This window comes from Triturus cristatus, chromosome 10 (genome assembly GCF_964204655.1).
Source record: "Triturus cristatus chromosome 10, aTriCri1.1, whole genome shotgun sequence".
Lineage (NCBI taxonomy): Eukaryota > Metazoa > Chordata > Amphibia > Caudata > Salamandridae > Triturus > Triturus cristatus.
In genome coordinates, this window is record NC_140593.1 from 1,197,108,237 (window position 1) to 1,197,132,379 (window position 24,143).

The following is a 24,143-nucleotide window of genomic DNA, read 5'->3' on the forward strand; positions in this document are numbered from 1 at the left end:
AAGTGTGATGTAGAACATAATATACGCTTTAATTTAATACACATTTTTGCAAAAAAAAAACTCTTCTGTTATTGATAGCTCTTGCATGACTTTAACTTCTATCTTTGACGGATGACTTTTGCTTTGTGCCTCTAAAAATATACAGTTTTGTCTCCCTCTGTGTCGTAATATTTTTGGTACAGACTAAGCCCAAGCGGTGAACACCGTTTGGCTCGCAGAGTTGGCGCAGTTTTCCACACTCCGTGCTCCTCGGAGCAAACAGAGTTCCAAAAAACTCAGTTCCGCGTAGCATAGCAGAGTTTTTTCCCTCGCTCGCGCTCCCCAACATCAAGTTGGCAAGCGCAAGCAAGGGAAATCCACCTCCCGGCGAGATTTTTGCTCGCTCGTGCTCTCCAATGCCAAGTTGGCGATTGCGAGCAAGAAAAATCCACCTGCCAGCGAGATTTATCAACTCTGGCGTTCGTATTTCTCAGTGTGGGCAGTCGTGACTGCTCGCATTGAGAAACATTCTGTTTGCGGTGAGAAAGTTGCCGCTCGGGTAGAAAATCTACTCGAGTGGCAGAAAAGAAGCAGCGCCCTCTTGCGCATGATGCTGTTCGTGTTGATTTTTCAGCGCAGGACAAACACCCGGTGATGAAAATCAACGCAAACAGTCATTACCAAGTGCACTCCACCACTTTCGGAACTCCACGTAGCACAGCCACGTTTTTTGATCACTTCGGTTGTTTCACATATCAGAACTCTGCGAACTCCGCCCAGGCTTAGTACAGACCTACTGCTTCACCTGTTAGATGAGGTTACAGGATAATTATAATTCATGTAATTTTCTTTTATTAAGGCTTCTATGATGGCAGAGGAGCTCAAGAAGGAGCAGGATACGAGCGCCCATCTTGAGAGGATGAAGAAGAACCTGGAGCAGACCACGAAGGACCTGCAGCATCGCCTTGATGAGGCCGAACAGCTTGCGATGAAGGGAGGGAAGAAGCAGCTCCAGAAACTAGAGAACAGAGTGAGTTACCACCTGAGGATTTAGATTTGGATACATTCAGCTGTGAGGCAGTGCGATTACTGAAAAGATTGAATTTCATAGGTCCACGAGCTCGAAAATGAGCTTGATGCTGAGCAAAAACGAGGATCAGAGACCGTGAAGAGTGTTCGCAAGTATGAGAGAAGGTTTAAAGAACTGTGCTATCAGGTACCTATTTGGTCAAGCATACCGCTTCTTCTGACATGAAACACCTTTGGCATGTGGTGAGCTGAAAGCTATAACTTTATTAACCTCTGCAATCCATTCGATAATTTATGCTATTTTTGTACAGAGTGAAGAAGACAAAAAAGTTGTTGCAAGACTTCAAGATCTGGTTGACAAACTGCAGTTGAAAGTCAAAGCCTATAAGCGGCAGGCAGAGGAATATGTAAGTACCAGTACTAATGACTGTGGAACATAAACCCCATTGTGCTGCTTCCAGACAAGAGCATCATCTTCAGGTTTTTCAAGGAAAATATAGAGTCACTCTAATGCCTTCTTCTTGCCTCCTGAAAACCAGGCCTCGCTGGTTATCTTCAGCTGTGTGCTTATTGACTTGGGAAAAGTTTGTTTCTTTCTGAGGATTAAAAAGTGGATTGTTTTTGGATATTTAATAGGGTTGTCTTGGGTCAGCAAGTCTGTAGGTTCTTTCCACTTTCATAGACATTGTATCTATTCATTTATGTCTCTCACATGGCACAAGCATCATGCGGAACTCATATATGCGATTCTTAAATGTTGGAAGACCAAATTCATGAAACATGGTTGGCCTGTGAAGATGCAGCACCACACAGCGTGAATGTATCTTGCAGATAAAACCCTTTTAGGCCGTGTCTAACCAAAGACTATCCATTGGTTGAAAGCAATCATAGACCAAGAACAAAAAAGGATTAAAAGCGTTTACACATGCTCATTATCAAGTAACTGGTCATTGATAGTTGTTGGGTGGCTGGCTGTGCCTATCACAAGACCATGAGCTGAAGGCATTTGGTGATGAAGAGCGAATAAACATATTGGTCCAACATTTCCCATTGTTTGCTGCAGGAGGAGCAGGCAAATGGCCACCTGTCCAGATTCCGGAAAGTACAGCACGAGCTTGAGGAATCAGAGGAGAGAGCCGACATTGCTGAAATGCAAGTCAATAAACTGCGTGTTAAGAGCCGCGATATCGCAAGCAAGGTAACAATAGTCTTAATGCTATTCTATAATTAACGCTTTTTCATTGACTAACATTGATTTCTCATGTAATGATTCCTTGATTTAGAAGGCCTTTGAGAGTAAGATTAAGGGCCTGATTATGAGTTTGGCGGTGTGGGAGTGGGGTGGCAGGCCACAGCCCCACTCCCACACCACCAATCTCCACCATTGACTGCCCGCTGGATTGCAAGTTGTGATCGGGGTGGGTAGTCCTGCGGCAGCTGGCCCACTGAGCTGTCTTTCAAAGGATCATAGGAGAGCCATAGAAAGGCAGTGCCCTGGGACTGCCACAGCGCGTTACAGCACGCCATGTACTGTAAAGTTCATGCCGTGCAGAAACTGGGGGTGCAGAAAGACAGGGGGCACACCATGTGCCCCCTGCATTCATCCCCATTGTTAGACCTGTCAGCCCTTTGGGTGGTCCCTCCTCATCATTATTTATTTTGTCCCACTTTTGCCTCAAACCCTGTTTGAATTTTTCCTTTTTGGGAACCACCAGACTTTTTAGTGTTGCTGCAGATTCAGGGAGCCATTTTACCTACCCCTGAAACTTCTGTCTGAGGGCCTGGAGCACAAAATGGTGGCCACCTGTGACATCACCGGCATCCACTGGAACCTACCAGCACCTTCCAGAACATTCCAGAACCCTGTGACAGTTGGAGGCGGTTTGGAATGTTGGGGAGTTAAGAGGGAGAGTTGGCATTTGGAGCTGGCAGTTGGCACCTGACTGGTGAAGAGAGAGGAGCACAGAACTGAAGGAGGAAGGAGTGAAGCAGCAGGGGTGGAAACTTGTGCCTGGAGTGGGGTCCAGAAACCCACCCTTGATACTAGTCCCTACTGACGGAGCCCAGCCTAGAGCCCTGTGTGGGAAGAAGTCAGAAAAACCATCCTGAGGACCTGGACAGCAGGAACAGGCCTTAGAAACAAGAGAACAGCAAGATCCTGACCTGGAAGCTGGTTTCCCTGAAGTCCGACGTCGAGTAGCCTAAGACCTGGAGCCCGAGGTGGAGAAGCGGCGCTGACTGGAAAAGCAGACGTCGTACCCGGAGCCGCCAGAGGTCGAGAGAGGGCGCCGTCAGAGGTCGTGAGGAATACCAGAGGTCGAGGAGGAAGTCACCCGAGGTCGAGTGAGCGGCGTCATCGGAGGAGTGGAGTCCGCCCTCCGGAGTCGTCGGAGACCGAGGTGAAGGGTAACGGAGGTCGGGAGTGAGGATCGCACTCCGGAGTCGCCGGAACCTGTGAGAATCGTGCCGGAGGTCGGGAGTGGAGGTCGCACTCCGGAGTCGCTGGAAACCTGTGAGGAGCACCGGAGGTCGGGAGTGAGGATCGCACTCCGGAGCCGCCGGAAGTCGACATCGAGGCAAGGCCGGCCGACGTCATCGAAGCCGAGGTCGCCATCGGACCGGAGCCGCCCGAAGTCGACATCGAGTAAGACTGCCCGACGCCATCGAATCGGAGGTCGAGATCGAACCGAGGCCGCTGACATCGAGACCGGATCCGCCTGCCGGCGTCGTCAAAGAACTGACATTGTGCCGAGGCCGCCGACATCGAGCTGGAACCGCCTCACGGCATCGACACGACTCCAGCGGCGTCGGAGCATCAGAAAAAGGGCAGTAAGTGGAGTAGAGGGCGCCTAAGGCCCTGTGGAGACCTGAGAGACTGCACTAAGGGGCTAGGGAGGTGCTGGAACCAACCTGACTGTGCCAGGGGTGAACTGGGACTAATCTAGAGAAGTTGTGTGGAGAGAGAGAGCCAGGTCTCTGGTATTTTCCCCCTTTATCTACCTCAGTTTAGGCCTCAGCCTTGACCAAGCCAGGGAGTAGACACCCCCAAGCCTTCCACATCCCCACAAGCTGTGCCTGGGCCAAATCAGCCCTTAGGAATCAAAAGTGATCTGATTCCATGAGTGTCTCTGTCAGCTTTTAAGTATTTATTAGGGGCATTGTATTTATTGTATTTAACCTATTTATTGCTTCACTATATTTATTGGTCCACAGGACTTGTTGGTGCACAATATTTGTTGGTACAGTATTTATTGCCTCAGAATATTTAATTGCCTGTATTACCTGCACTTATATTTATGTCCCTTGTATTTATGATCATCCCTATTTATTGAATCTTCAGACAGTATTTATTTGACCGGCACTATTTAAGATTTGTATATTGTGATTGACTTATTTATTTATCCAATCAGCAACTAAGAGAAAAAGAAGATAAAGAAAGTTATTTTCATAATTTTTACGGTGTAGAGTCGTTTTTGGAACGGATGCACGCATGGTTATTGTTTGGGTATGTTGTATGCTTAGCACGGAGCCTGATTCCTGACCACTCGAGCCAAGCTACCACAGTGTGTCCGGAAGACCACCACCACCCCTTCTAGTGTGGGAGTGGTTTTCCAACATAAATTGGTGTTCAGTGGTGGGATAGAGCTGTGCCTACGCATACTCAGCAATAACTGTGGGTAGTCCATAGGCCTACACCGGGAGTTTTCTCAAAGCGGCCTTCCTAATTGTGGGTTTTTGTTTTTTCCAAATTTACTCTGGTGGTGGGAGGAGGTATTATTAAAGGTACCCCCCTGCATAGTTACTGCACAAAAACCTGTCCTCTAACCTGAGTGGGCGAGATGGAGTTTGTACTAGAAAATCTAGAAACGTACACTGTGGCCCAACTCAGGGAGTTTTGCCAGCGGGAGGGGGTGTACTGTCCCCCAGGAGCAAAGAAGGGTGCACTCCAAACCAGCTTAAGGGCTTGGGGGGAGGCACGCCGAGAAAGCAAGGCTGAGGAGGAGGACAGGGATAGAGAGCCTGACCCCGAGGGGGCTGAGATGTACCAACCTGAGGTGGGGAACCTGTCAGCAGGGCCCAGAACCATTTCTAGGAAGGGCAGCAGTGCCTCTAGCGGTGGCTTGTCTGAGGTGGAGTTAACAGACCGGAGGGAGAAAAGACAGCTCACATGGGACTTAGCAAGGCTGGAGAAGGAGAAGGAGGAGCAGAGGATGGCCCATGAATTACGACTGAAAGAAATAGATCTTCAGATCTTGAGAATCGGGGCACAACCTGTTCCTAATGGTGGCAGCCAAACCCAAGGGATCACCAGGGAACCTAAACCATACCTGCCAAAGGACATAGTAGCTAGCTATGGAGTGGGCGACGACATCGCCAAGTGGCTAGCGGCCTATGAGGTCTCGTTGAGGGCCCATGGGGTTCCAGAGAAGTACTGGGGAGGGGGATTGTACAAGTACATGCCTCCAGCTGGTAGGGATGCTTTATTGGCCCTCGAGGAGGATGAGCAGACCCACTACCCCACCATGAAACTGGCGCTCATCAGAAAGTTTGGACTAACACCTGAAAAGTACAGACAGAAGTTCAGGGGTAGTCACAAACTGGGCACGCAGAATTGGGTGGACTTCCTGGACTATGCAAAGAAGGCACTTGAAGGTTGGATTCAGGGCAGTGAAGTGAGGAACTACGAGGGGTTGTTTGACCTAGTACTGAAGGAACACCTGCTCGAGAAATGTTTCCCTGAACTGCGGCAACACCTGGTGGATAGCAAGCTGACCAGTCCCCGGAAGCTTGCTGAGGAGGCGGACATTTGGGCTAGTACCCGGGTGTCCACAAGGGGGACTGGAGGGGATACTCAAAAGGCCGGACAGGGCGCCCCCCAGAAGAAAGAGGGAGGGGAAAATAAAAAGGAGTTCTCCAAAGGCCCCCAAAATAACTTCCAAGGGAAGGGAACAGGATTCACCCCTAAGGCTAACCCGCCCAGAAACCCTAATCCTGGTCAGAGTCAGCAGCCAAGGGTTGTCCATTGCTATGAGTGCGGTGGCGTTGGACACTATAAAGGAGATCCGAAGTGCTTGAAACGACCACCCCCTCCCACTGGAGGAAAGACCCCCGGAGTAGCTAGTGTAGTGCTCGGGGAGGAGATGCCCTTAACTAAGGGAAGGGAGTGGGCGGGTGTCACTTTAGTGTCCCTGGGAGAACGGGAGATGGTTCCTAAGATCCAGGTGCCCGCAAATACCGTAAAGTATGGGCAGTGGGTCACCATCAACGGCCAAAGAGGGGAGGCTCTGAGAGACACAGGAGCCAGTATGACTATGGTGCGTAGCCAACTGGTGTCTCCAGAGCAGGTAATTCCCGATGTACTCCACCCAGCCGCGATGGCTGACGGCAGAACAGGCCACTATCCAGTGGCCGAGGTTCCCTTTGAATGGGGGGGGGTTGCAGGTTCACTTCGAGTTGCCGTAAGCCCTGCCGTGCCAGTCGATTGTCTGCTGGGGAATGACATGGAGCACAACGCTTGGAAGGAGGTGGAATACCGGACTCACACCGAGATGCTGGGTACACCTGACTGGGCCTGTGTTAGCACAAGGTCCGCGACTACCCGAAAAGGGAGTTCGTTTCGGCTGGAGCCTGGAACAAAGGCCCAGCCAGCTGCCAGTCAAGGGAAGAACCGAGGACAGGAGGAGCCTGCCTCGGCGTCCCCACCCCGTAGGACGGATAGGCCACCGGAGGTGGTGGACCAGGAGTCTGCGGTGGGGGACGTTACCAACCTGGAGGACCTACCCATCCCGGCCGAGTGGCACGTGGAGGGAGGCCCGTCCAGGGAGGAATTCTGCCAGGGCCAGAGGGAGTGCCCTACCCTTGAGGGGCTGAGGCGACAGGCCGCAGCCCAGGCAGCAGGGAACGTTGAAGGGAACTACAGTGTTTACTGGGAGGATGGCCTCCTCTACAGTGAACCCAAGGCACCCCTACATGGATCGTCACGAGCCTTGGTAGTCCCTCAACGTTATCGAGCCTTCCTTCTGGAGTTGGCTCACGAGATACCATTGGCAGGACACCTGGGGCAAGACAAGACCTTCGCCCGTCTTGTCCCACACTTTTATTGGCCTCAGATGAAAGTGTCGTCCGATACCTACTGCCGGACATGTGTGACTTGCCAAGCCAGTGGGAAAACAGGGGTGAAGCTGAAAGCTCCCCTGGAACCACTTCCTGTCGTTAGCACCCCCTTTGAAAGGGTGGGCATCGACATTGTGGGTCCGTTAGATCCACCGACTACAGCGGGTCACAGGTTTATCCTGGTTCTGGTGGATCATGCCACACGGTACCCAGAGGCAATACCTCTGAGGACCATAACAGCACCTGTTGTGGCTAGGGCCCTGATGGGAATCTTTACCCGAGTGGGTTTTCCCAAGGAAGTTGTGTCCGACAGGGGGACCAACTTCATGTCAGTGTATATGCGGGCAATGTGGAAGGAGTGTGGAGTGACATACCGGTTCACAACTCCTTACCACCCCCAGACCAATGGTCTGGTGGAGAGGTTTAATAAAACCTTGAAGGGCATGATCAGAAGTCTGCCTGAAAGCCTGCGGAGGAAATGGGACGTCCTCCTACCCTGTTTACTTTTTTCCTACAGGGAAGTGCCACAGAAGGGAGTGGGCTTCAGCCCCTTCGAGCTTCTGTATGGGCACCCTGTACGTGGACCTCTCAACCTGGTGAGAGACGGATGGGAAAGAACTCCCAGAAAGCTTCCCCAGGATGTGGTGAGCTACATGCTGGCCTTCCGGAGCCAAATGGCTAAGTTGTGGAAGCAAGCTTCTGACAACTTGGAAGCCAGCCAAGCAGTGATGAAGGCGTGGTATGACCACAATGCTCACCCGGTGGAGTTGGAGCCTGGCCAGAAGGTGTGGGTGATCGAACCCGGAGAGCTTAGCGCCCTCCAGGATCGCTGGTCAGGACCCTTTGAGGTGTTGGAGAAGAAGGGTAAGGCTACCTACTTGGTGGACCTGAAGACCCCTCGTCAGCCCCTGCGGGTGCTGCATGCCAACCGCCTCAAACCCCACCACGAGAGGCCCGAAGTCATCTTGATGATGGTGACTGACGGAGGAGAGGACGTGGAAAGCGAGCCTCTCCCTGATCTGTTTGCGTCTCAAGAGAAGGATGGGTCGGTGGAGGGAGTGATTCTCTCCCCATCTCTAACTCCTGAACAGCAGGAGGACTGTCGCCAGGTCCTGGGGCAGTACTCCTCGTTGTTCTCCCTTGTCCCGGGTAGGACTCACCTGTGCGTCCATGACGTGGACACAGGAGACAGCCCACCTGTGAAGTCCAAGATCTACCGGATGTCAGACAAGGTGAAGGCCAGCATTCATAGTGAAGTCACTAAGATGCTGGAGCTAGGAGTGATCGAACCTTCTAGCAGCCCCTGGTCCAGTCCGGTGGTGTTAGTACCAAAAGCTGCACCACCGGGTGCCCAACCAGAACTGAGGTTCTGTGTGGACTATCGGGGACTGAATTCAGTGACCAAAACTGATGCTCATCCGATCCCTAGGGCGGATGAATTGATTGACCGGCTGGGAGCTGCCCAATATCTAAGTACCTTTGACCTTACTTCAGGGTACTGGCAGATCTCTTTGACTGATGGAGCAAGGGAAAGGTCAGCCTTCTCCACGCCCAATGGCCAATACCAGTTCTGTGTGATGCCCTTTGGGCTCAAGAACGCACCTGCCACGTTTCAGCGCCTGGTAAACCAGATCCTCACCGGAATGGAGAGTTTCTCTGCTGCTTATCTGGATGACATAGCCGTCTTCAGTAACAGCTGGGAGGATCACTTGCGTCACCTGCAAGCTGTTCTCCAGGCCCTGAGACAAGCTGGATTGACGATCAAGGCCAGCAAGTGCCAGATCGGGCAGGGGTCGGTAGTGTACCTTGGACACTTGGTGGGTAGGGGAGCGGTGCAACCCCTCCAGGCGAAGATCGAGGCCATCATGGCCTGGGAACCCCCCCAGACACAGACTGAGGTCCGAGCATTTTTGGGCCTCACGGGATACTACCGCCGCTTCGTGAAGGGGTACGGTACCATCGTAGCCCCCCTCACGGAGCTCACGTCCAAGAAACAACCTCGACGGGTAGTCTGGACGGAGGCTTGTCAGCAAGCCTTTGAGAGATTGAAGAAAGCCATGTGCGAGGCCCCGGTCTTAAGGGCCCCAGACTTTTCCAAGGAGTTCATTGTCCAGACAGATGCATCAGAACATGGCATTGGGGCAGTGTTATCGCAACTCAACGAAGAGGGTCTGGATCAACCCGTGGTCTTCCTATCCCGGAGACTACTTCCCAGGGAACAGAAGTGGAGTGCAATAGAGCGTGAAGCCTTTGCAGTGGTATGGGCTCTGAAGAATTTGCGGCCATACCTGTTTGGCTCGCACTTCCTTGTTCAGACCGACCACAGACCCCTTCGTTGGCTGATGCAAATGAAGGGGGAGAATCCCAAGTTGTTGAGGTGGTCTATGTCCCTACAGGGAATGGACTTTCAGGTGGAACATCGGCCTGGAGTGGACCACGCCAATGCAGACGGTCTCTCAAGGTATTTCCGCCTTAGTGATGAGAACTCCCAAGGGGTTGGGTAGCTCTCCCCACTTTCAGCTGGGGGGGACGCGTGTTAGACCTGTCAGCCCTTTGGGTGGTCCCTCCTCATCATTATTTATTTTGTCCCACTTTTGCCTCAAACCCTGTTTGAATTTTTCCTTTTTGGGAACCACCAGACTTTTTAGTGTTGCTGCAGATTCAGGGAGCCATTTTACCTACCCCTGAAACTTCTGTCTGAGGGCCTGGAGCACAAAATGGTGGCCACCTGTGACATCACCGGCATCCACTGGAACCTACCAGCACCTTCCAGAACATTCCAGAACCCTGTGACAGTTGGAGGCGGTTTGGAATGTTGGGGAGTTAAGAGGGAGAGTTGGCAGTTGGAGCTGGCAGTTGGCACCTGACTGGTGAAGAGAGAGGAGCACAGAACTGAAGGAGGAAGGAGTGAAGCAGCAGGGGTGGAAACTTGTGCCTGGAGTGGGGTCCAGAAACCCACCCTTGATACTAGTCCCTACTGACGGAGCCCAGCCTAGAGCCCTGTGTGGGAAGAAGTCAGAAAAACCATCCTGAGGACCTGGACAGCAGGAACAGGCCTTAGAAACAAGAGAACAGCAAGATCCTGACCTGGAAGCTGGTTTCCCTGAAGTCCGACGTCGAGTAGCCTAAGACCTGGAGCCCGAGGTGGAGAAGCGGCGCTGACTGGAAAAGCAGACGTCGTACCCGGAGCCGCCAGAGGTCGAGAGAGGGCGCCGTCAGAGGTCGTGAGGAATACCAGAGGTCGAGGAGGAAGTCACCCGAGGTCGAGTGAGCGGCGTCATCGGAGGAGTGGAGTCCGCCCTCCGGAGTCGTCGGAGACCGAGGTGAAGGGTAACGGAGGTCGGGAGTGAGGATCGCACTCCGGAGTCGCCGGAACCTGTGAGAATCGTGCCGGAGGTCGGGAGTGGAGGTCGCACTCCGGAGTCGCCGGAAACCTGTGAGGAGCACCGGAGGTCGGGAGTGAGGATCGCACTCCGGAGCCGCCGGAAGTCGACATCGAGGCAAGGCCGGCCGACGTCATCGAAGCCGAGGTCGCCATCGGACCGGAGCCGCCCGAAGTCGACATCGAGTAAGACTGCCCGACGCCATCGAATCGGAGGTCGAGATCGAACCGAGGCCGCTGACATCGAGACCGGATCCGCCTGCCGGCGTCGTCAAAGAACTGACATTGTGCCGAGGCCGCCGACATCGAGCTGGAACCGCCTCACGGCATCGACACGACTCCAGCGGCGTCGGAGCATCAGAAAAAGGGCAGTAAGTGGAGTAGAGGGCGCCTAAGGCCCTGTGGAGACCTGAGAGACTGCACTAAGGGGCTAGGGAGGTGCTGGAACCAACCTGACTGTGCCAGGGGTGAACTGGGACTAATCTAGAGAAGTTGTGTGGAGAGAGAGAGCCAGGTCTCTGGTATTTTCCCCCTTTATCTACCTCAGTTTAGGCCTCAGCCTTGACCAAGCCAGGGAGTAGACACCCCCAAGCCTTCCACATCCCCACAAGCTGTGCCTGGGCCAAATCAGCCCTTAGGAATCAAAAGTGATCTGATTCCATGAGTGTCTCTGTCAGCTTTTAAGTATTTATTAGGGGCATTGTATTTATTGTATTTAACCTATTTATTGCTTCACTATATTTATTGGTCCACAGGACTTGTTGGTGCACAATATTTGTTGGTACAGTATTTATTGCCTCAGAATATTTAATTGCCTGTATTACCTGCACTTATATTTATGTCCCTTGTATTTATGATCATCCCTATTTATTGAATCTTCAGACAGTATTTATTTGACCGGCACTATTTAAGATTTGTATATTGTGATTGACTTATTTATTTATCCAATCAGCAACTAAGAGAAAAAGAAGATAAAGAAAGTTATTTTCATAATTTTTACGGTGTAGAGTCGTTTTTGGAACGGATGCACGCATGGTTATTGTTTGGGTATGTCGTATGCTTAGCACGGAGCCTGATTCCTGACCACTCGAGCCAAGCTACCACAGTGTGTCCGGAAGACCACCACCACCCCTTCTAGTGTGGGAGTGGTTTTCCAACACCCATACACTGAGGCACCAGGAGGCCCTGTAGGGTCCCCTTAGTTTAATCACTGCCAAGCAGGCTCACCACCATCAAAAGGAGGGCAGTGAAGAAATTCATAATATGCTTGGTGGTCTCATAATATGACATCAGACAGCTGCAAGACCATCAGGGATCGTGGTTCCCTGGCGGTAGCAGTGGTCCTATGGCGGTCCGACTGCCAAAGTCATAATACGCGGTTGGACCGCGCCACCGCCAAACTCATAATAAGCCCCTTAGTCACATCAGAATGGAATGCAGAAAGTAAGGGATACCAATTTGCTTGACTTTGCGACAGAATACCCTGTCCGCCAAACTCTTGTACTGCCTACCTGGATGTATGACGTTACAACGCACACTTTTACAACGCATGCACTTACAACGCATTTTTTACAACGCATAATCCATTACAACGCACTACACGTACAACGCATGACACTACAACGCATTTTAAAAAACTACCATTACAACGCATACCATTACAACGCATAATATTTAATTGCATTTAAGGTAAGTATTAGATAGTATAGGGGTAAAAATTACTTTTCTAACTCCAGGGGGTGCAACAGTAGGGTAAGTGTTGGATAGTATAGGGGTAAAAATTACTATTCTAACTCCAGGGGGTGCAACAGTAGGGTAAGTGTTGGATAGTATAGGGGTAAAAATTACTATTCTAACTCCAGGGGGTGCAACAGTAGGGTAAGTGTTGGATAGTATAGGGGTAAAAATTACTATTCTAACTCCAGGGGGTGCAACAGTAGGATAAGTGTTGGATAGTATAGGGGTAAAAATTACTATTCTAACTCCAGGGGGTGCAACAGTAGGGTAAGTGTTGGATAGTATAGGGGTAAAAATTACTATTCTAACTCCAGGGGGTGCAACAGTAGGGTAAGTGTTGGATAGTATAGGGGTAAAAATTACTATTCTAACTCCAGGGGGTGCAACAGTAGGGTAAGTGTTGGATAGTATAGGAGTAAAAATTACTATTCTAACTCCAGGGGGTGCAACAGTAGGGTAAGTGTTGGATAGTATAGGGGTAAAAATTACTATTCTAACTCCAGGGGGTGCAACAGTAGGGTAAGTGTTGGATAGTGTAGTGTAATATTATGCGTTGTAATGGTAGGCGTTGTAATGGTATGCGTTGTAAAGGTATTTTTTAAAAATGCGTTGTAGTGTCATGCGTTGTAAGTGTAGTGCGTTGTAATGGATTATGCGTTGTAAGTGTAGTGCGTTGTAACAGTTGCGTTGTAAAGGTTGTTCCCCGCCTACCTCATTTAGGGATGGGTTTACTGTAGGGTTTCTGTTGGCAGAGACCCAGTTTGTTCAGTTGATGAAAACTTACTTCAATGGCCAGACAGAGATGGCGTCACCATAATAAAGTCACCACACCGCCTGCTCTTTAGAGTAGAAGGTTTGATGCTTTTTTTCTGTGGCTCATCGCCAGAAAAGCCTGGCAGTGAGGGAGAGAAATAAACAATAATGACCCCTACACTCTGGGAGAAATCTCTCGGGGAGTGGGGGTCATTGTGTTTTTTCATTGTTCAGACACAAATTCTTGCTTAGGGAGAAACAAAAAAAGTTAAACATTTGGTGAATGGTTGTCAAAAATAATGGCGGCTGTCCACAAAACTGTTTGTACTTTGAAGGGAGCTGCCATGATTTCTGGGCCGGCGGACATCATTAAACTTGACAGACGGAGTACCCTTGAAATGGAGGAGGTGAAGTGTCCATGAGGTGAGGCGTCCATCAAACTCTAAATCACTGCAAAAAGATGACAGATCCAACATAAGACAACATCACTGCTATTAGACCACACCTCTGACACCACACTACACCTAAAACACTAGACCTCACTTAGACTATTCCTAGACCATGAGGTCACAACACCAACTACATAAATGCTCTTGTCTCGTACTCTTGAAACTGAAGATGAGAGAAATGAGGATTATAAAAAATTCCCACATTAAACTGTAAGCTAATGTAGGTTTTGAACTTGTGACTCTTGGCCTGATCAAAAAAGATTACCTGAAAAACTCATCAAGGTCATGTTCTTGGTGGTTAAAGGTTGGTGGATTCTGTCTTCCTGTTACGTACGTTTGCAAGGGGAAGCCATTCTTCAAAAGCAGAGACACCTTCTCAATTCAGAAGGTGCAGGTGGGCAGCTCAGGTCTGGGAATATTCCCAATGAGTATCTTGTTATGTTACCTTATGTTATGTTACATTGATATGTAAAGCGTGACTAATAACCCTACAGTATCCAGGCGCTGGAGAAGGTGTGAGCGTCGTCTGCAGAGCCTTATTTGAAGGGACGGGTCTTCAGCTTCTTACGGAATTCCAGAAGCAAGGAGGAGGCCGTCGGGTGTAGATGGAGGTTGTTCCATGTGTTGGGTGTGAAGTATGAGAAGGCCAGCCCTCCTGTTCTACTTCTGCGGATGCGGGGTCTGAGTGCAAGAGACGGAGAGAGGCAGAACGTAGGTGTCTGGTGGGCTGGTGAACTGAAGGCGGGAGTTGAGGTATGCCAGTCCAATATTGCGCAATGCCTTGTATGTATGAGTGAGAGGTTTGAATTGGCAGCATTTGTGTATCAGCAGCTGTGGCCCGTGCAGGAAAGAGCGGTGGGCCTCGTGGGGGGGGGGGGGGGGGGGGGGAGGGGCAGGAGATTCAACAGACGACCATGAGGGAAAATTACATAAATGATTACTTTTCACTCATGGTCATCTGTCGAAATCCCACCACCCCACCCGACCCCACCGCTCTTATCTCCAAGGGCTGCTGATGGGCAGCCGGTGGAGATCTCTGAGGGTGAGGTGTGATGTGGGTGTGCCAGAGGAGATCCAGGACAAGTCGAGCAGCGGCGTTCTGGATGGTCTGAAGGCGGTGGGGAAGGTGATTTGGTATTTCCGCCCAGAGTGCCTTGCTGTAGTCAAGTCTATTAGTGTTTAGGGCATGAGTGCGTATGGCGCGTTTTTTTGGGATGCGTCTCATTAACACAGTGTTCTGTTTCTCCTACTTTTCAGAAAACGGAGAGTGAAGAGTGAGCCCCAGATCTACGTGAAACGGCATGAAGACACGTGCGGAATGCGCCCGTCCTCCATTGTAACGAGTAGCCTTATAGACGTTATACTGTAGGAGTTGAAATAAAGTGCATAATATACCCTGGAAGACTGTGGCAGTTCTTGATCGCACATGGGCACTAGAGAAAACATGAAATACTTTACATTCATCACCTGGGAATGACCAACAACAGAAATCAAGCTGCGATTCTGACAGTATCGGAAGTGGTTCCATCGATATTTTGGGACCCATTAATTTACTCTATCATTATTCTCTGGAGATTAATTGTGGAGTATTTAATGTCGGTATATTTTTTTTTATTCTTTATTTGCCATTAATATTGCATTAACAATTTCCTTTTAATGCCATTTGTCCTTTTTTACCAACCTGTATGTGGCAGTGTTTCCTGTCCTGCTGTGTTGTAATGTTTTTATCTATCTATCTATCTATCTATCTATCTATCTATCTATCTATCTATCTATCTATCTATCTATCTATCTATCTATCTATCTATCTATCTATCTATCTATCTATCTATCTATCTATCTATCTATCTATCTATCTATCTATCTATCTATCTATCTATCTACCTACCTACCTACCTACCTACCTACCTACCTACCTACCTACCTACCTACCTACCTACCTATCTATCTATCTATCTATCTATCTATCTATCTATCTATCTATCTATCTATCTATCTATCTATCTATCTATCTATCTATCTATCTATCTATCTATCTATCTATCTGTCTGTCTGTCTATCTATCTATCTATCTATCTATCTATCTATCTATCTATCTATCTATCTATCTATCTATCTATCTATCTATTTATCCATTTAATATTTCAGATAGATAGATAAATAAATAGATAGATTGCCCCTTGCCAATCTTTACCTGACCTCTAACCCCTTTTATGCTATTCTTTTATTTACAGGGAGAAATGCCCCCTTACGTTCTCTGCTACATATACATATTGCCCTTATAATTCCCTTACTTGTTACTTTCTGTCCTTTAACCATAACTTTAACCATAACCCCTTAACTTTACCTAGCCACTTTCAAATGTTACTGGTTGTAGACGGGGCGGGGAGCGCGCAGTTCGGTTTGGCCCAATTCGCTGGTGGTGCTATAATGATATCACATACACCGGGTAACGGGTTCTAAGGAGGTACCACGAGCGGTCGCTTCTTCTTTATTTATAACCTCGCCCGTGACTGGCCCTCAGGATGCGTGTCTTGCTACAGTGTATTGTAGAGGCCGGGTGGCACTCCACACTGGTCACCATAAATCCTGATCTTTTTTTTCACATTCTTTTATTTCCCTGGAATTCTTTAGTAGTATTTTTCACGTAAACTCAGCAATATGTCTACATATTGCACAGAAAACACATCTAAACCTGCAAGTTTTACTAGAAGTTAAACCTCAGCCTGTTATACCCTCTTTTCCAATGACGTTCAAACGCAATTCTGGCATCTTTCCAACTCGCTCTATGGAGGAACGCGCTCTTTTGTGAAGCTTGAAAGGAAGGCAAATGAGCCTGTCCTACCATGATTCAGACCTGTACACTCAAGTAACAATTGTTATTTGAATAGCGCTTTATGCCACCCTAAGGACACTTCAAAGCACTGGGGGTGGGGATGGAATTACATGAGATGAAAAAGAGGGACCAGGAAGGAGGAAAGGAGAAGGCGGGATGAAGGGGCAGGTGACCGTCTAACTTAGGGTGACCAAGACAGCCCCAGTTTCCCGTAGACTGCCTCGGAGTAATGACACATTTCAATACATCAAAAACATGTCGCAGTTTGTACTAAGAGCAGGGTGCATAATGAGGCGACTCAGGACTTCAGCTGAGTTACCTTCTCATTCTGATGATTTAACAGAGTCTTGGTGGAGATGTGAACGCACAGATTTGAACTAACGTTCGAGCTCACATCTCCACCAAGCCTACCTTACACAATCACAGTGTAGACAGAAGTGAACCGTACGGATGCACAAACTCGCCTGATTCTGAAGCACAGCGGTACTTGAGAGGAGCGAAGGAGCATAGATGGACTCAGTCAAACCCCAGGCACAGGGGCCTTTCTCTGCGTTTCTTCACAGCCCGGGTGATAGGGGAGGGTGAGGTGTTATTTAATCTTAAAAGCGATGTATTCTTTTTGTGTTTTAGCATAACAGCCTTAAACATGCTTCTCACAATCTTAACAGATATTCTGACACAGAAAAAGGGCCTCTGAATGTGTTATTTATTTAGGTCTAGGCTCCAGACAGCGCATGCGCTGTCTTGAAGAGACATGTTGTATATACTTTGTGGGCTTCAGACCCCCCATAGGCTTCCCACTTGCTGGCTCCATCATCGCTCTCCTATTCTTTCTCACCATTTGTCCTTAGCATGAATGCATCATACCTCTTCCTGTGATTAGCCATCCCAGAGAGCATGGACCAATTACTTGTATCCATCCACAGCTCCCATTTTAGCAACTGTTTTAGGACCTACTTTTTAAATTGATTCTGAGCACTTCACATGAGCGCTCGTGCTTTCACTTGCTCCGAGCGCCGTTTCTTTAAACAGCCCTGCAAATCTTGTCCTTCTCTCATCACATTTGCTGTGCTTTCAATGACTGAGATTAAATGTCAGATGCTGTTTTCTGAGGGCACCTGTTCCATCCCTCTCACTCATTGGTGCTTGCCCCCCCCTTGCTTGAACCCTCCATCATCAGCCACTCTTTCTGTCTCTTTCCCTCTGAGACCTGCATGTGTCCTTTCTTTATTTCTTGACTCTCTGGCTCCAAGTCCGGCAGAGCTATCTTTAGCTTCCAGGTCTCTTCCTCCTATGAATTGTTTTCAGGAGGTGAGCGCGGTTGTCTCCTCCAAGTCCAGCATGCTGCGGGGCCATTAGCACTGTTCATCGGTGTCTGCAGTCCCGGGGGGTGGGTGTCAGAGGTTGTGAAACTCAGGCGTGAAATGCCACCTGTTTCGAAGGAGCGGGTCAGCTTGCGGTGCCAGCCACCGCTTTGTTTAGAATGAACGGAGTTTCTCCAGGTGCCAAGGACCACAAGCCCAATTTGGTGGGGAGCAGGTGTAAAGGGATAGTGGTGCCTGTTGTCCAACCTGTGCCTCGCATCCTCATAACTAGTTTTCCTGAGCTGTTTCTCCAAGATGTTTTTGTTAGTGCTGCTGTCTGTGCAGGCTTACTCCCCTTTTGATCTGCTAGAGCGGCGCACCATGGAAAGCCATGAGCAGCTCTTTTGAGGTAATGTTGCGTTTGGATTACAGTAGATTCCATATTATAAGAAAAGACTTCCAGGGCTTGAATGACTATCTTTTCTGTAAAAGATCCGGCTGCTACGTTAATGAAAAGCAGCTCGCATATTTTTATAAACCTAATCATGAAACATTAATCAGGAATGCTGTGCTACATCAGACAACTTTTTTTTTACGCTGTTTCTCCAAGACGTTTTTGTCAGTGTTGTTGACTGCGCAGGCTTACTGCCTTCCCAGGTTTCTTTTACGAGGGGTGCATTCGACCTCCCTGGGATTCGGGCTCTGCTAGGGGGAGAACCCTAAATGTTAACATCAGAGAATGGGCTTCGGTTCGGTTGATCACTCTGGGCATTGATCTGTTGCAGCAATAGAGCGAGGTTAGAGGAACGACACCTTCTGTGAAGGTGACCAGGGCATTCAGTTAATCCGATCATTTACACATAAGGAAACCCTCGACCCAGTGGCCAAGATACTTCTTTTGGGAGATACAACGTGTTTACATGGTGAAAATGAGCTCATCATTTCAGATTATTATGCTCGTCTTGAAGGAAAGATGGGTCTTTTTTTTAGTTGCAGATTGGGGGGTCAGTATTCCTGCAGTATATCTACATCTTCCAGGAAGACAAAGCATGATTTAGTTGGTGATGGTTAGCTCTGCATTTCAGCATTATATGCACATCTTCCAGTACTAGCTGGCTCAGCATTTCAGCTTTCTATGCATGTCTTTTCCCTCTGCTTCTCACAAAAAAATTATCTAGCTATAAAACTCGATTCTTTATGCTGTGGAAATAGAAACTGAGGTTGGGAAATGTTAATAAAATGTGCACAGGCACGGCTTTGGGTGAATTTACGGTGAAGTTTATGTTCTATGGTGCCTTGAGGCATCCTCAGGGCCATTTTTTAATTGTTTGCACATTCCCCCTTTCATATGCTGTGGAATTTTCTGTCCGTTGGCACAGTCCCATATATCGGTTAATGTTACAGTTAGCACTTAGCATCTGTTGGCACAGGGCCTTGTATCTGTTTGTGCATCACCTTGCATCCCTTCAAGCTCTTGCTTGCCCTGTCCCACCCACCTCTTTCCTATTTTGATGCTTGCAACGACCTCCTCCCAACAGAAAATAATAACACTGATATGGACAGCTCTGGCCGCATCATAGCACTTTTTTTTCTACCTTTCCCCCTTTGTTGCTTACCCATTCTCACCCATCTCCTCTCCCTCTACCCGTTGTGGCTTCCCCCTCCCACCAGGAAAAAGCATTATCCCTGTTGCATCAGAAAACAAGCATTTGCAATGCAATAGGTCTCGCATTACTGATAGTTTGAGGTATTGGCGTTGCAACTAATAATGCAACGCCAATAGCTCATACTTTCAGTTATGTGAGACCTAGTGCATTGCAAATGATTGTATAGTGAGCCAGGAACCAGCATTTTATGCCTCAGTGCAGTACCGCAAGCTGGCCCTAGAGCTCCCTAGTGAGCAAGGCACCAGCACTGAATGTCTAGGTGCAGTACCGCAAGCTGTTCCTAGAGGTCCCAAGAGAGCAAGGCACCAGCACTGCTTATCTAGTTGCAGCACTGCAAGCTACTCCTAGAGGTCCCTAGTGAGCAGCATAAACTTTAAAGATATGGTAAATCCACCCTACCCATAATGCATTGCATGCAAGACAGTACTACAAGTACATTCACATAGCTATGTCCATATATACAATTAGTGGATTTGAAATGTGACAAAAGAATTATATTAATTCCGGATTAGGTTAGGTTGTGCTCAATGTGTAGCTGATGAAGGGAAATTTATAGAAGGTCCAATATAAATATGAGATGTGGTAGGTGCATTACTGCAAACTGCTCCTAGAGGTCTCTAGTGAGCAAGGCAACAGCACTGCCAGTACGCAAGCTGCTCCTAGAGGTTCCAAGTGAGCAAAGCACCAGCTTTGCTTGTCTAATTGCAGTACCGCAAACTGCTTCTAGAGGTCCCTAGTGAGCAAAGCATCAGCATTGCATGTTAAGATGCAGTACCGCAACCTGCTCCTAGAGGTCCCCAGTGAGCATCAAACTTTTGGACACATATGGTACTCCCATAATGCATTGCATGCAAGACAGTACCACAAGTGCATTCAAATAGTTATGTCCATATATACAATTAGTAGCTTTGAAATGTGACAAAATAATTATTATATGAATTCCGGATTAGGTTTTACTCTATGTAAAGCTGATGAAGGGAAATTTATAGAAGGTCTGATATAGATGTGTAGTTGCAGTACCGCAAGCTGCTCCTAGAGGTCCCTAGTGAGCAAAGCATCAGCACTGCATGTTTAGATGCAGTACCGCAACCTGCTCCTAGAGGTCCCTAGTGAGCTTCAAACTTTTGGTCACATATGGTACTCCCCTAATGCATTACTTGCAAGACAGTACCACGAGTACATTCAAATACCTATGTCTATATATACAATTAATAGCTTTGAAATGTGACAAAATAATTATTATATTAATTCCAATTAGGTTGAACTCTATGTGGAGCTAATGAAGGGAAATTTATAGAAGGTCTAATATAAATGTGAGATGTGTAGGTGCAGTACCGCAATTTGCGCCTAGAGGTCCCTAGGGAGCATCATAAACTTTTGAAGATATGGTAAATCCACCCTACCCATAATGCATTGCATGCAAGACAGTACCACAGTACAGTCAATATATACAATTAGTAGCTTTGAAATGTGACAAAATAATGATTACATTAATTCCGGATTAGGTTGTACTCTGTGTGGAGCTGATGAAGGGATATCCATAGAAGGTCTCAAATAAATGTGAGATGTGCTAGCAAGTAAAGTAACCATTGCCAACCTTGTTTAGTACCAAGTGAGTGTCCTGTCTGAAGGACTTTAAGAAAACAGTTCCTTGAGGCTGTAATTAAAACCTAGGGTGTAACAACACATGTAATAGGGGGTGTCCTCATGGGAGGTTACGAAAAGAGATACCAAGGAGGCACTATAAAGCCTAATGACCAATGAAAAGCCACCATTTACAAAGGACAGGGACAGAAGCCAATTAAAAAGAAAGGCAGGAAGTAGTCAGAGCTTTCTGCACATATCCTGAATACAGCATGTCTCGAAGAGACAGCGCAAGCGCTGCCTAGGCGAGACCTAAAAAAAGGCACTATGACATGGCCAGCACTGGCAGAGTCATAGCAATTTTTTGCTACCTTTCTGCCATGTTGTACGTGGCTGAAAGACATTGAAAAGGCAATAGATCTTGCAGAGACAGGACCTATTGGCTTTGCCAATGCTTATTGTTATATGCTTAGGGAATTAGAAGAATTCCAATTTCTGTGTGTCTCGACACCACTAAAGCCTCAAAGACCCATATATTCTTGCCTATCCAGCTTAGATGTTATCGTTTAGTTTCTGCCATGTGCGGCTTTCCTTTTAATCAATATAAACGAAAGACTACATGTGCCAGGACTCAAAGCAAAGGGATGACGTCAGCTGACTCATAGGGCTCTCTCGGGTCTGCACTAATATCAGGGTCGCTGGTACATAAAGATCATTCTAGGCAACTGCCTTATGGTGTCATCACGTGAGGCTATAAAAAGGAGACAGACTGCAACAAATGTCCTCAAAGTGGTTGCTGGCGGAGAGGGAGAGCCTAAAAGGCAAGTTGTCATTTTTCCTGGTTGTGCAACGCTCCTTGCACCAGAGTTGCCTAGTATTCATTGAAAAGGGTGCCACTCCCTGATGACTTTCACTGGCCCCTGCACAGCATCTCATCCTAAACTCCTGTGCCCCGTATAGAGAGGAGCAGGCGTCTATCCAGATTATTCCACCATATATTGGTAGGATTCTGACCGCGGTAAAAGAGACATCTCGTCACAGTAGTCCTGCTGCCTCTACGTTCACCACACAGCCTGGGTGATATCCAGTGGTGGCTGGTGAAGTTTTAAAGCGGTGAGCAGAAACAACTGACAAGTATTGCATCGAAAATATAAGCAAGGTGTCATATATATATATATATATATATTCACTGAAAAAACCATAGGTTTCACACATGTTATAGTTAGCTGGACATTTTACTGATAAAAAAACCAATGAAATTCCCCCGTTATAGTTACTGTAGGCAACTATAACTCACGCGACCGCAATCCTCTGCTGATGCTAATACTGTATTTAGACACTTATTTGCCCATGTCTTCTTCCATTAAATTTTAGCTATACATATATTACAAATATTTTTTTTTCATAAAGACACATATGTCATCAGCAGAGGATTACGGTCGCGTGAGTTATAGTTGCCTACAGTAACTATAACGGGGGAATTTCATTGGTTTTTTATCAGTAAAATGTCCAGCTAACTATAACATGTGTGAAACCTATGGTTTTTTCAGTGAATTAGCAAGGTTTTTTAAATGCTAATTCCTAACTATAACGTGTGTGAAACCTATGGTTTTTTCAGTGAATTTGTACGGTTTTTTAAATGCTAATTTATTTATGTATTATTTTTTATATATTTATTTTACAATAAACTACGTATTAAAAATTATTATTATTTTTTTTTTTGGTTTTCACCCTGCGAATTATTATTTTTTTTTTCAAAAAAAAAAAATTTTTTTTTTGTGTTTTTCAGGGTGCGCGCACTGTGCGCGCACCCCCGCGATTTTTAAAAAAAAAAAATTTTTTTTTTTGCCTTCGGGGTCCTTCAGGGACCCCCTGACAAAGGCTAGGGGGTCAGGAACTCTCTACCCTGCCCCCTTTTCACGTTCGCCACCTTCCTTTTTCACTCTCGCACTGAAAACAAACAAAATGGCGGCTGACACTTCCTGATTTCGACCGATTCGAACGTTGACTAACATGTAACCACCAATCAGAATTACGCTCGCGCACGTTAGGGTGCTCGCACGGTGCTCGCACGGTGCGCGCACCCTGCGCGCATATATATATATATATATGCTTTTAAATGCTATTTTCTCCGGAAATACTGAACAGATTTACACCAGACCTACAAAAGGCACTTCCTTGACCTAGGGACTACCTCTCTGCCAAATTTTGAGTAATTCTGTTCAGCCGTTCGGGCTGTAGCTCGTTCTAAAGGTCCTATGGAAAAATGCATGGGAAAAACGCGTTTTGGGACCCCCCTTTTATCTCAGCCCCCGCTTGACGGATCCCCCCGAGACTTTCAGGGTAGGAGCGGAGCGTAGCGCCCCACCTATTTTGAGAAATTCGCGAGGATTCGTCGACCGGCGCCAAAGTTATTCAAAATAGAATGTTGAGGTTTTCCTATGGAAACGTGGTCCTAACTATAACTACCTACTGGCGACCGCCAGTAGGTAATATATATATATATATGGAAAATAGGTCCTAACTATAACTACCTACTGGCGACTGCCAGTAGTTAATATATATATATTACCTACTGGCAGTCGCCAGTAGGTAGTTATAGTTAGGACCTATTTTCCATAGGAAACCCGCAACATTCTATTTGGAATAACGTTGGCGTCGATTGATGAATCTTCGCGAAATTTTCCAAACTTTTGGCCAGCTCCGGTCAGCTCCTACCCTGAAAATTTCACGGTGATTCATCAAGCGGGGGCCGAGAAAAAAGGGGGTCCCAAAACACATTTTCCCCATGCATTTTCCCATAGGACCTGTTGACGCAGCTACAGCCCGAAGTGCTGAACGGAATTACACCAAATTTGGCAAAGACGTAGTCCTCAGTTCAGACTCGTGCCTTTTGCTTAAATGGTGTAAATCCGTTCAGTAGTTCCTGAGAAAATCAAAAGTAAAATCACATATATATCTGGGCGGAGCCTAACCACACATCTCATCGTGAGATCTGATTGGCTGTCAGCACTTCATCCAAGAAGTGTTGGCAGCCATCTTGGGACCAATATACATGATAGCACCTCATTAAAAAGCCTTGCAGTTAATAGAAGGTTTTAAGACTTTAGTTACATTATAAATCATTTGTTGATGGTACCATACTCATTTTAGGAATTGTGGTGTGTTCTAAGGTGATTTTACCATGTGAAAAAGCCTTCTGCTGTGATATCATGAATCATGTTTGAGAGAAAACTATTTTCTCATGCTTTTCCCACAGAGGTTTGGAAGGTGATCTATAAGCTAAACTGAGAGCATATTTTCTGTATA

At 47.4% G+C, this 24,143-nt stretch overlaps 1 protein-coding gene across 2 annotated transcripts in view; it reads left to right on the forward strand.

Annotated features, from left to right (window-relative positions):
* LOC146797033 (myosin-4-like) overlaps positions 1 to 14,840 on the forward strand; it is a 79,196-nt gene extending 64,356 nt beyond the window's left edge. The window contains exons 36-41 of one of the 2 annotated variants that reach the window (XR_014969673.1): positions 839 to 1,009; positions 1,091 to 1,195; positions 1,320 to 1,415; positions 2,072 to 2,206; positions 13,938 to 14,196; positions 14,701 to 14,840. Coding sequence is in view for 1 of the 2 variants with exons in the window: in XM_085629638.1 (XP_085485764.1) it covers positions 839 to 1,009; positions 1,091 to 1,195; positions 1,320 to 1,415; positions 2,072 to 2,206; positions 14,701 to 14,721 (528 nt within the window). In the remaining variant the exon portion in view is untranslated. The remainder of the gene's footprint in view (positions 1 to 838; positions 1,010 to 1,090; positions 1,196 to 1,319; positions 1,416 to 2,071; positions 2,207 to 13,937; positions 14,197 to 14,700) is intronic. The other variant, XM_085629638.1, reaches the window with a different exon arrangement.
* The last annotated feature ends 9,303 nt before the right edge of the window (positions 14,841 to 24,143 follow it).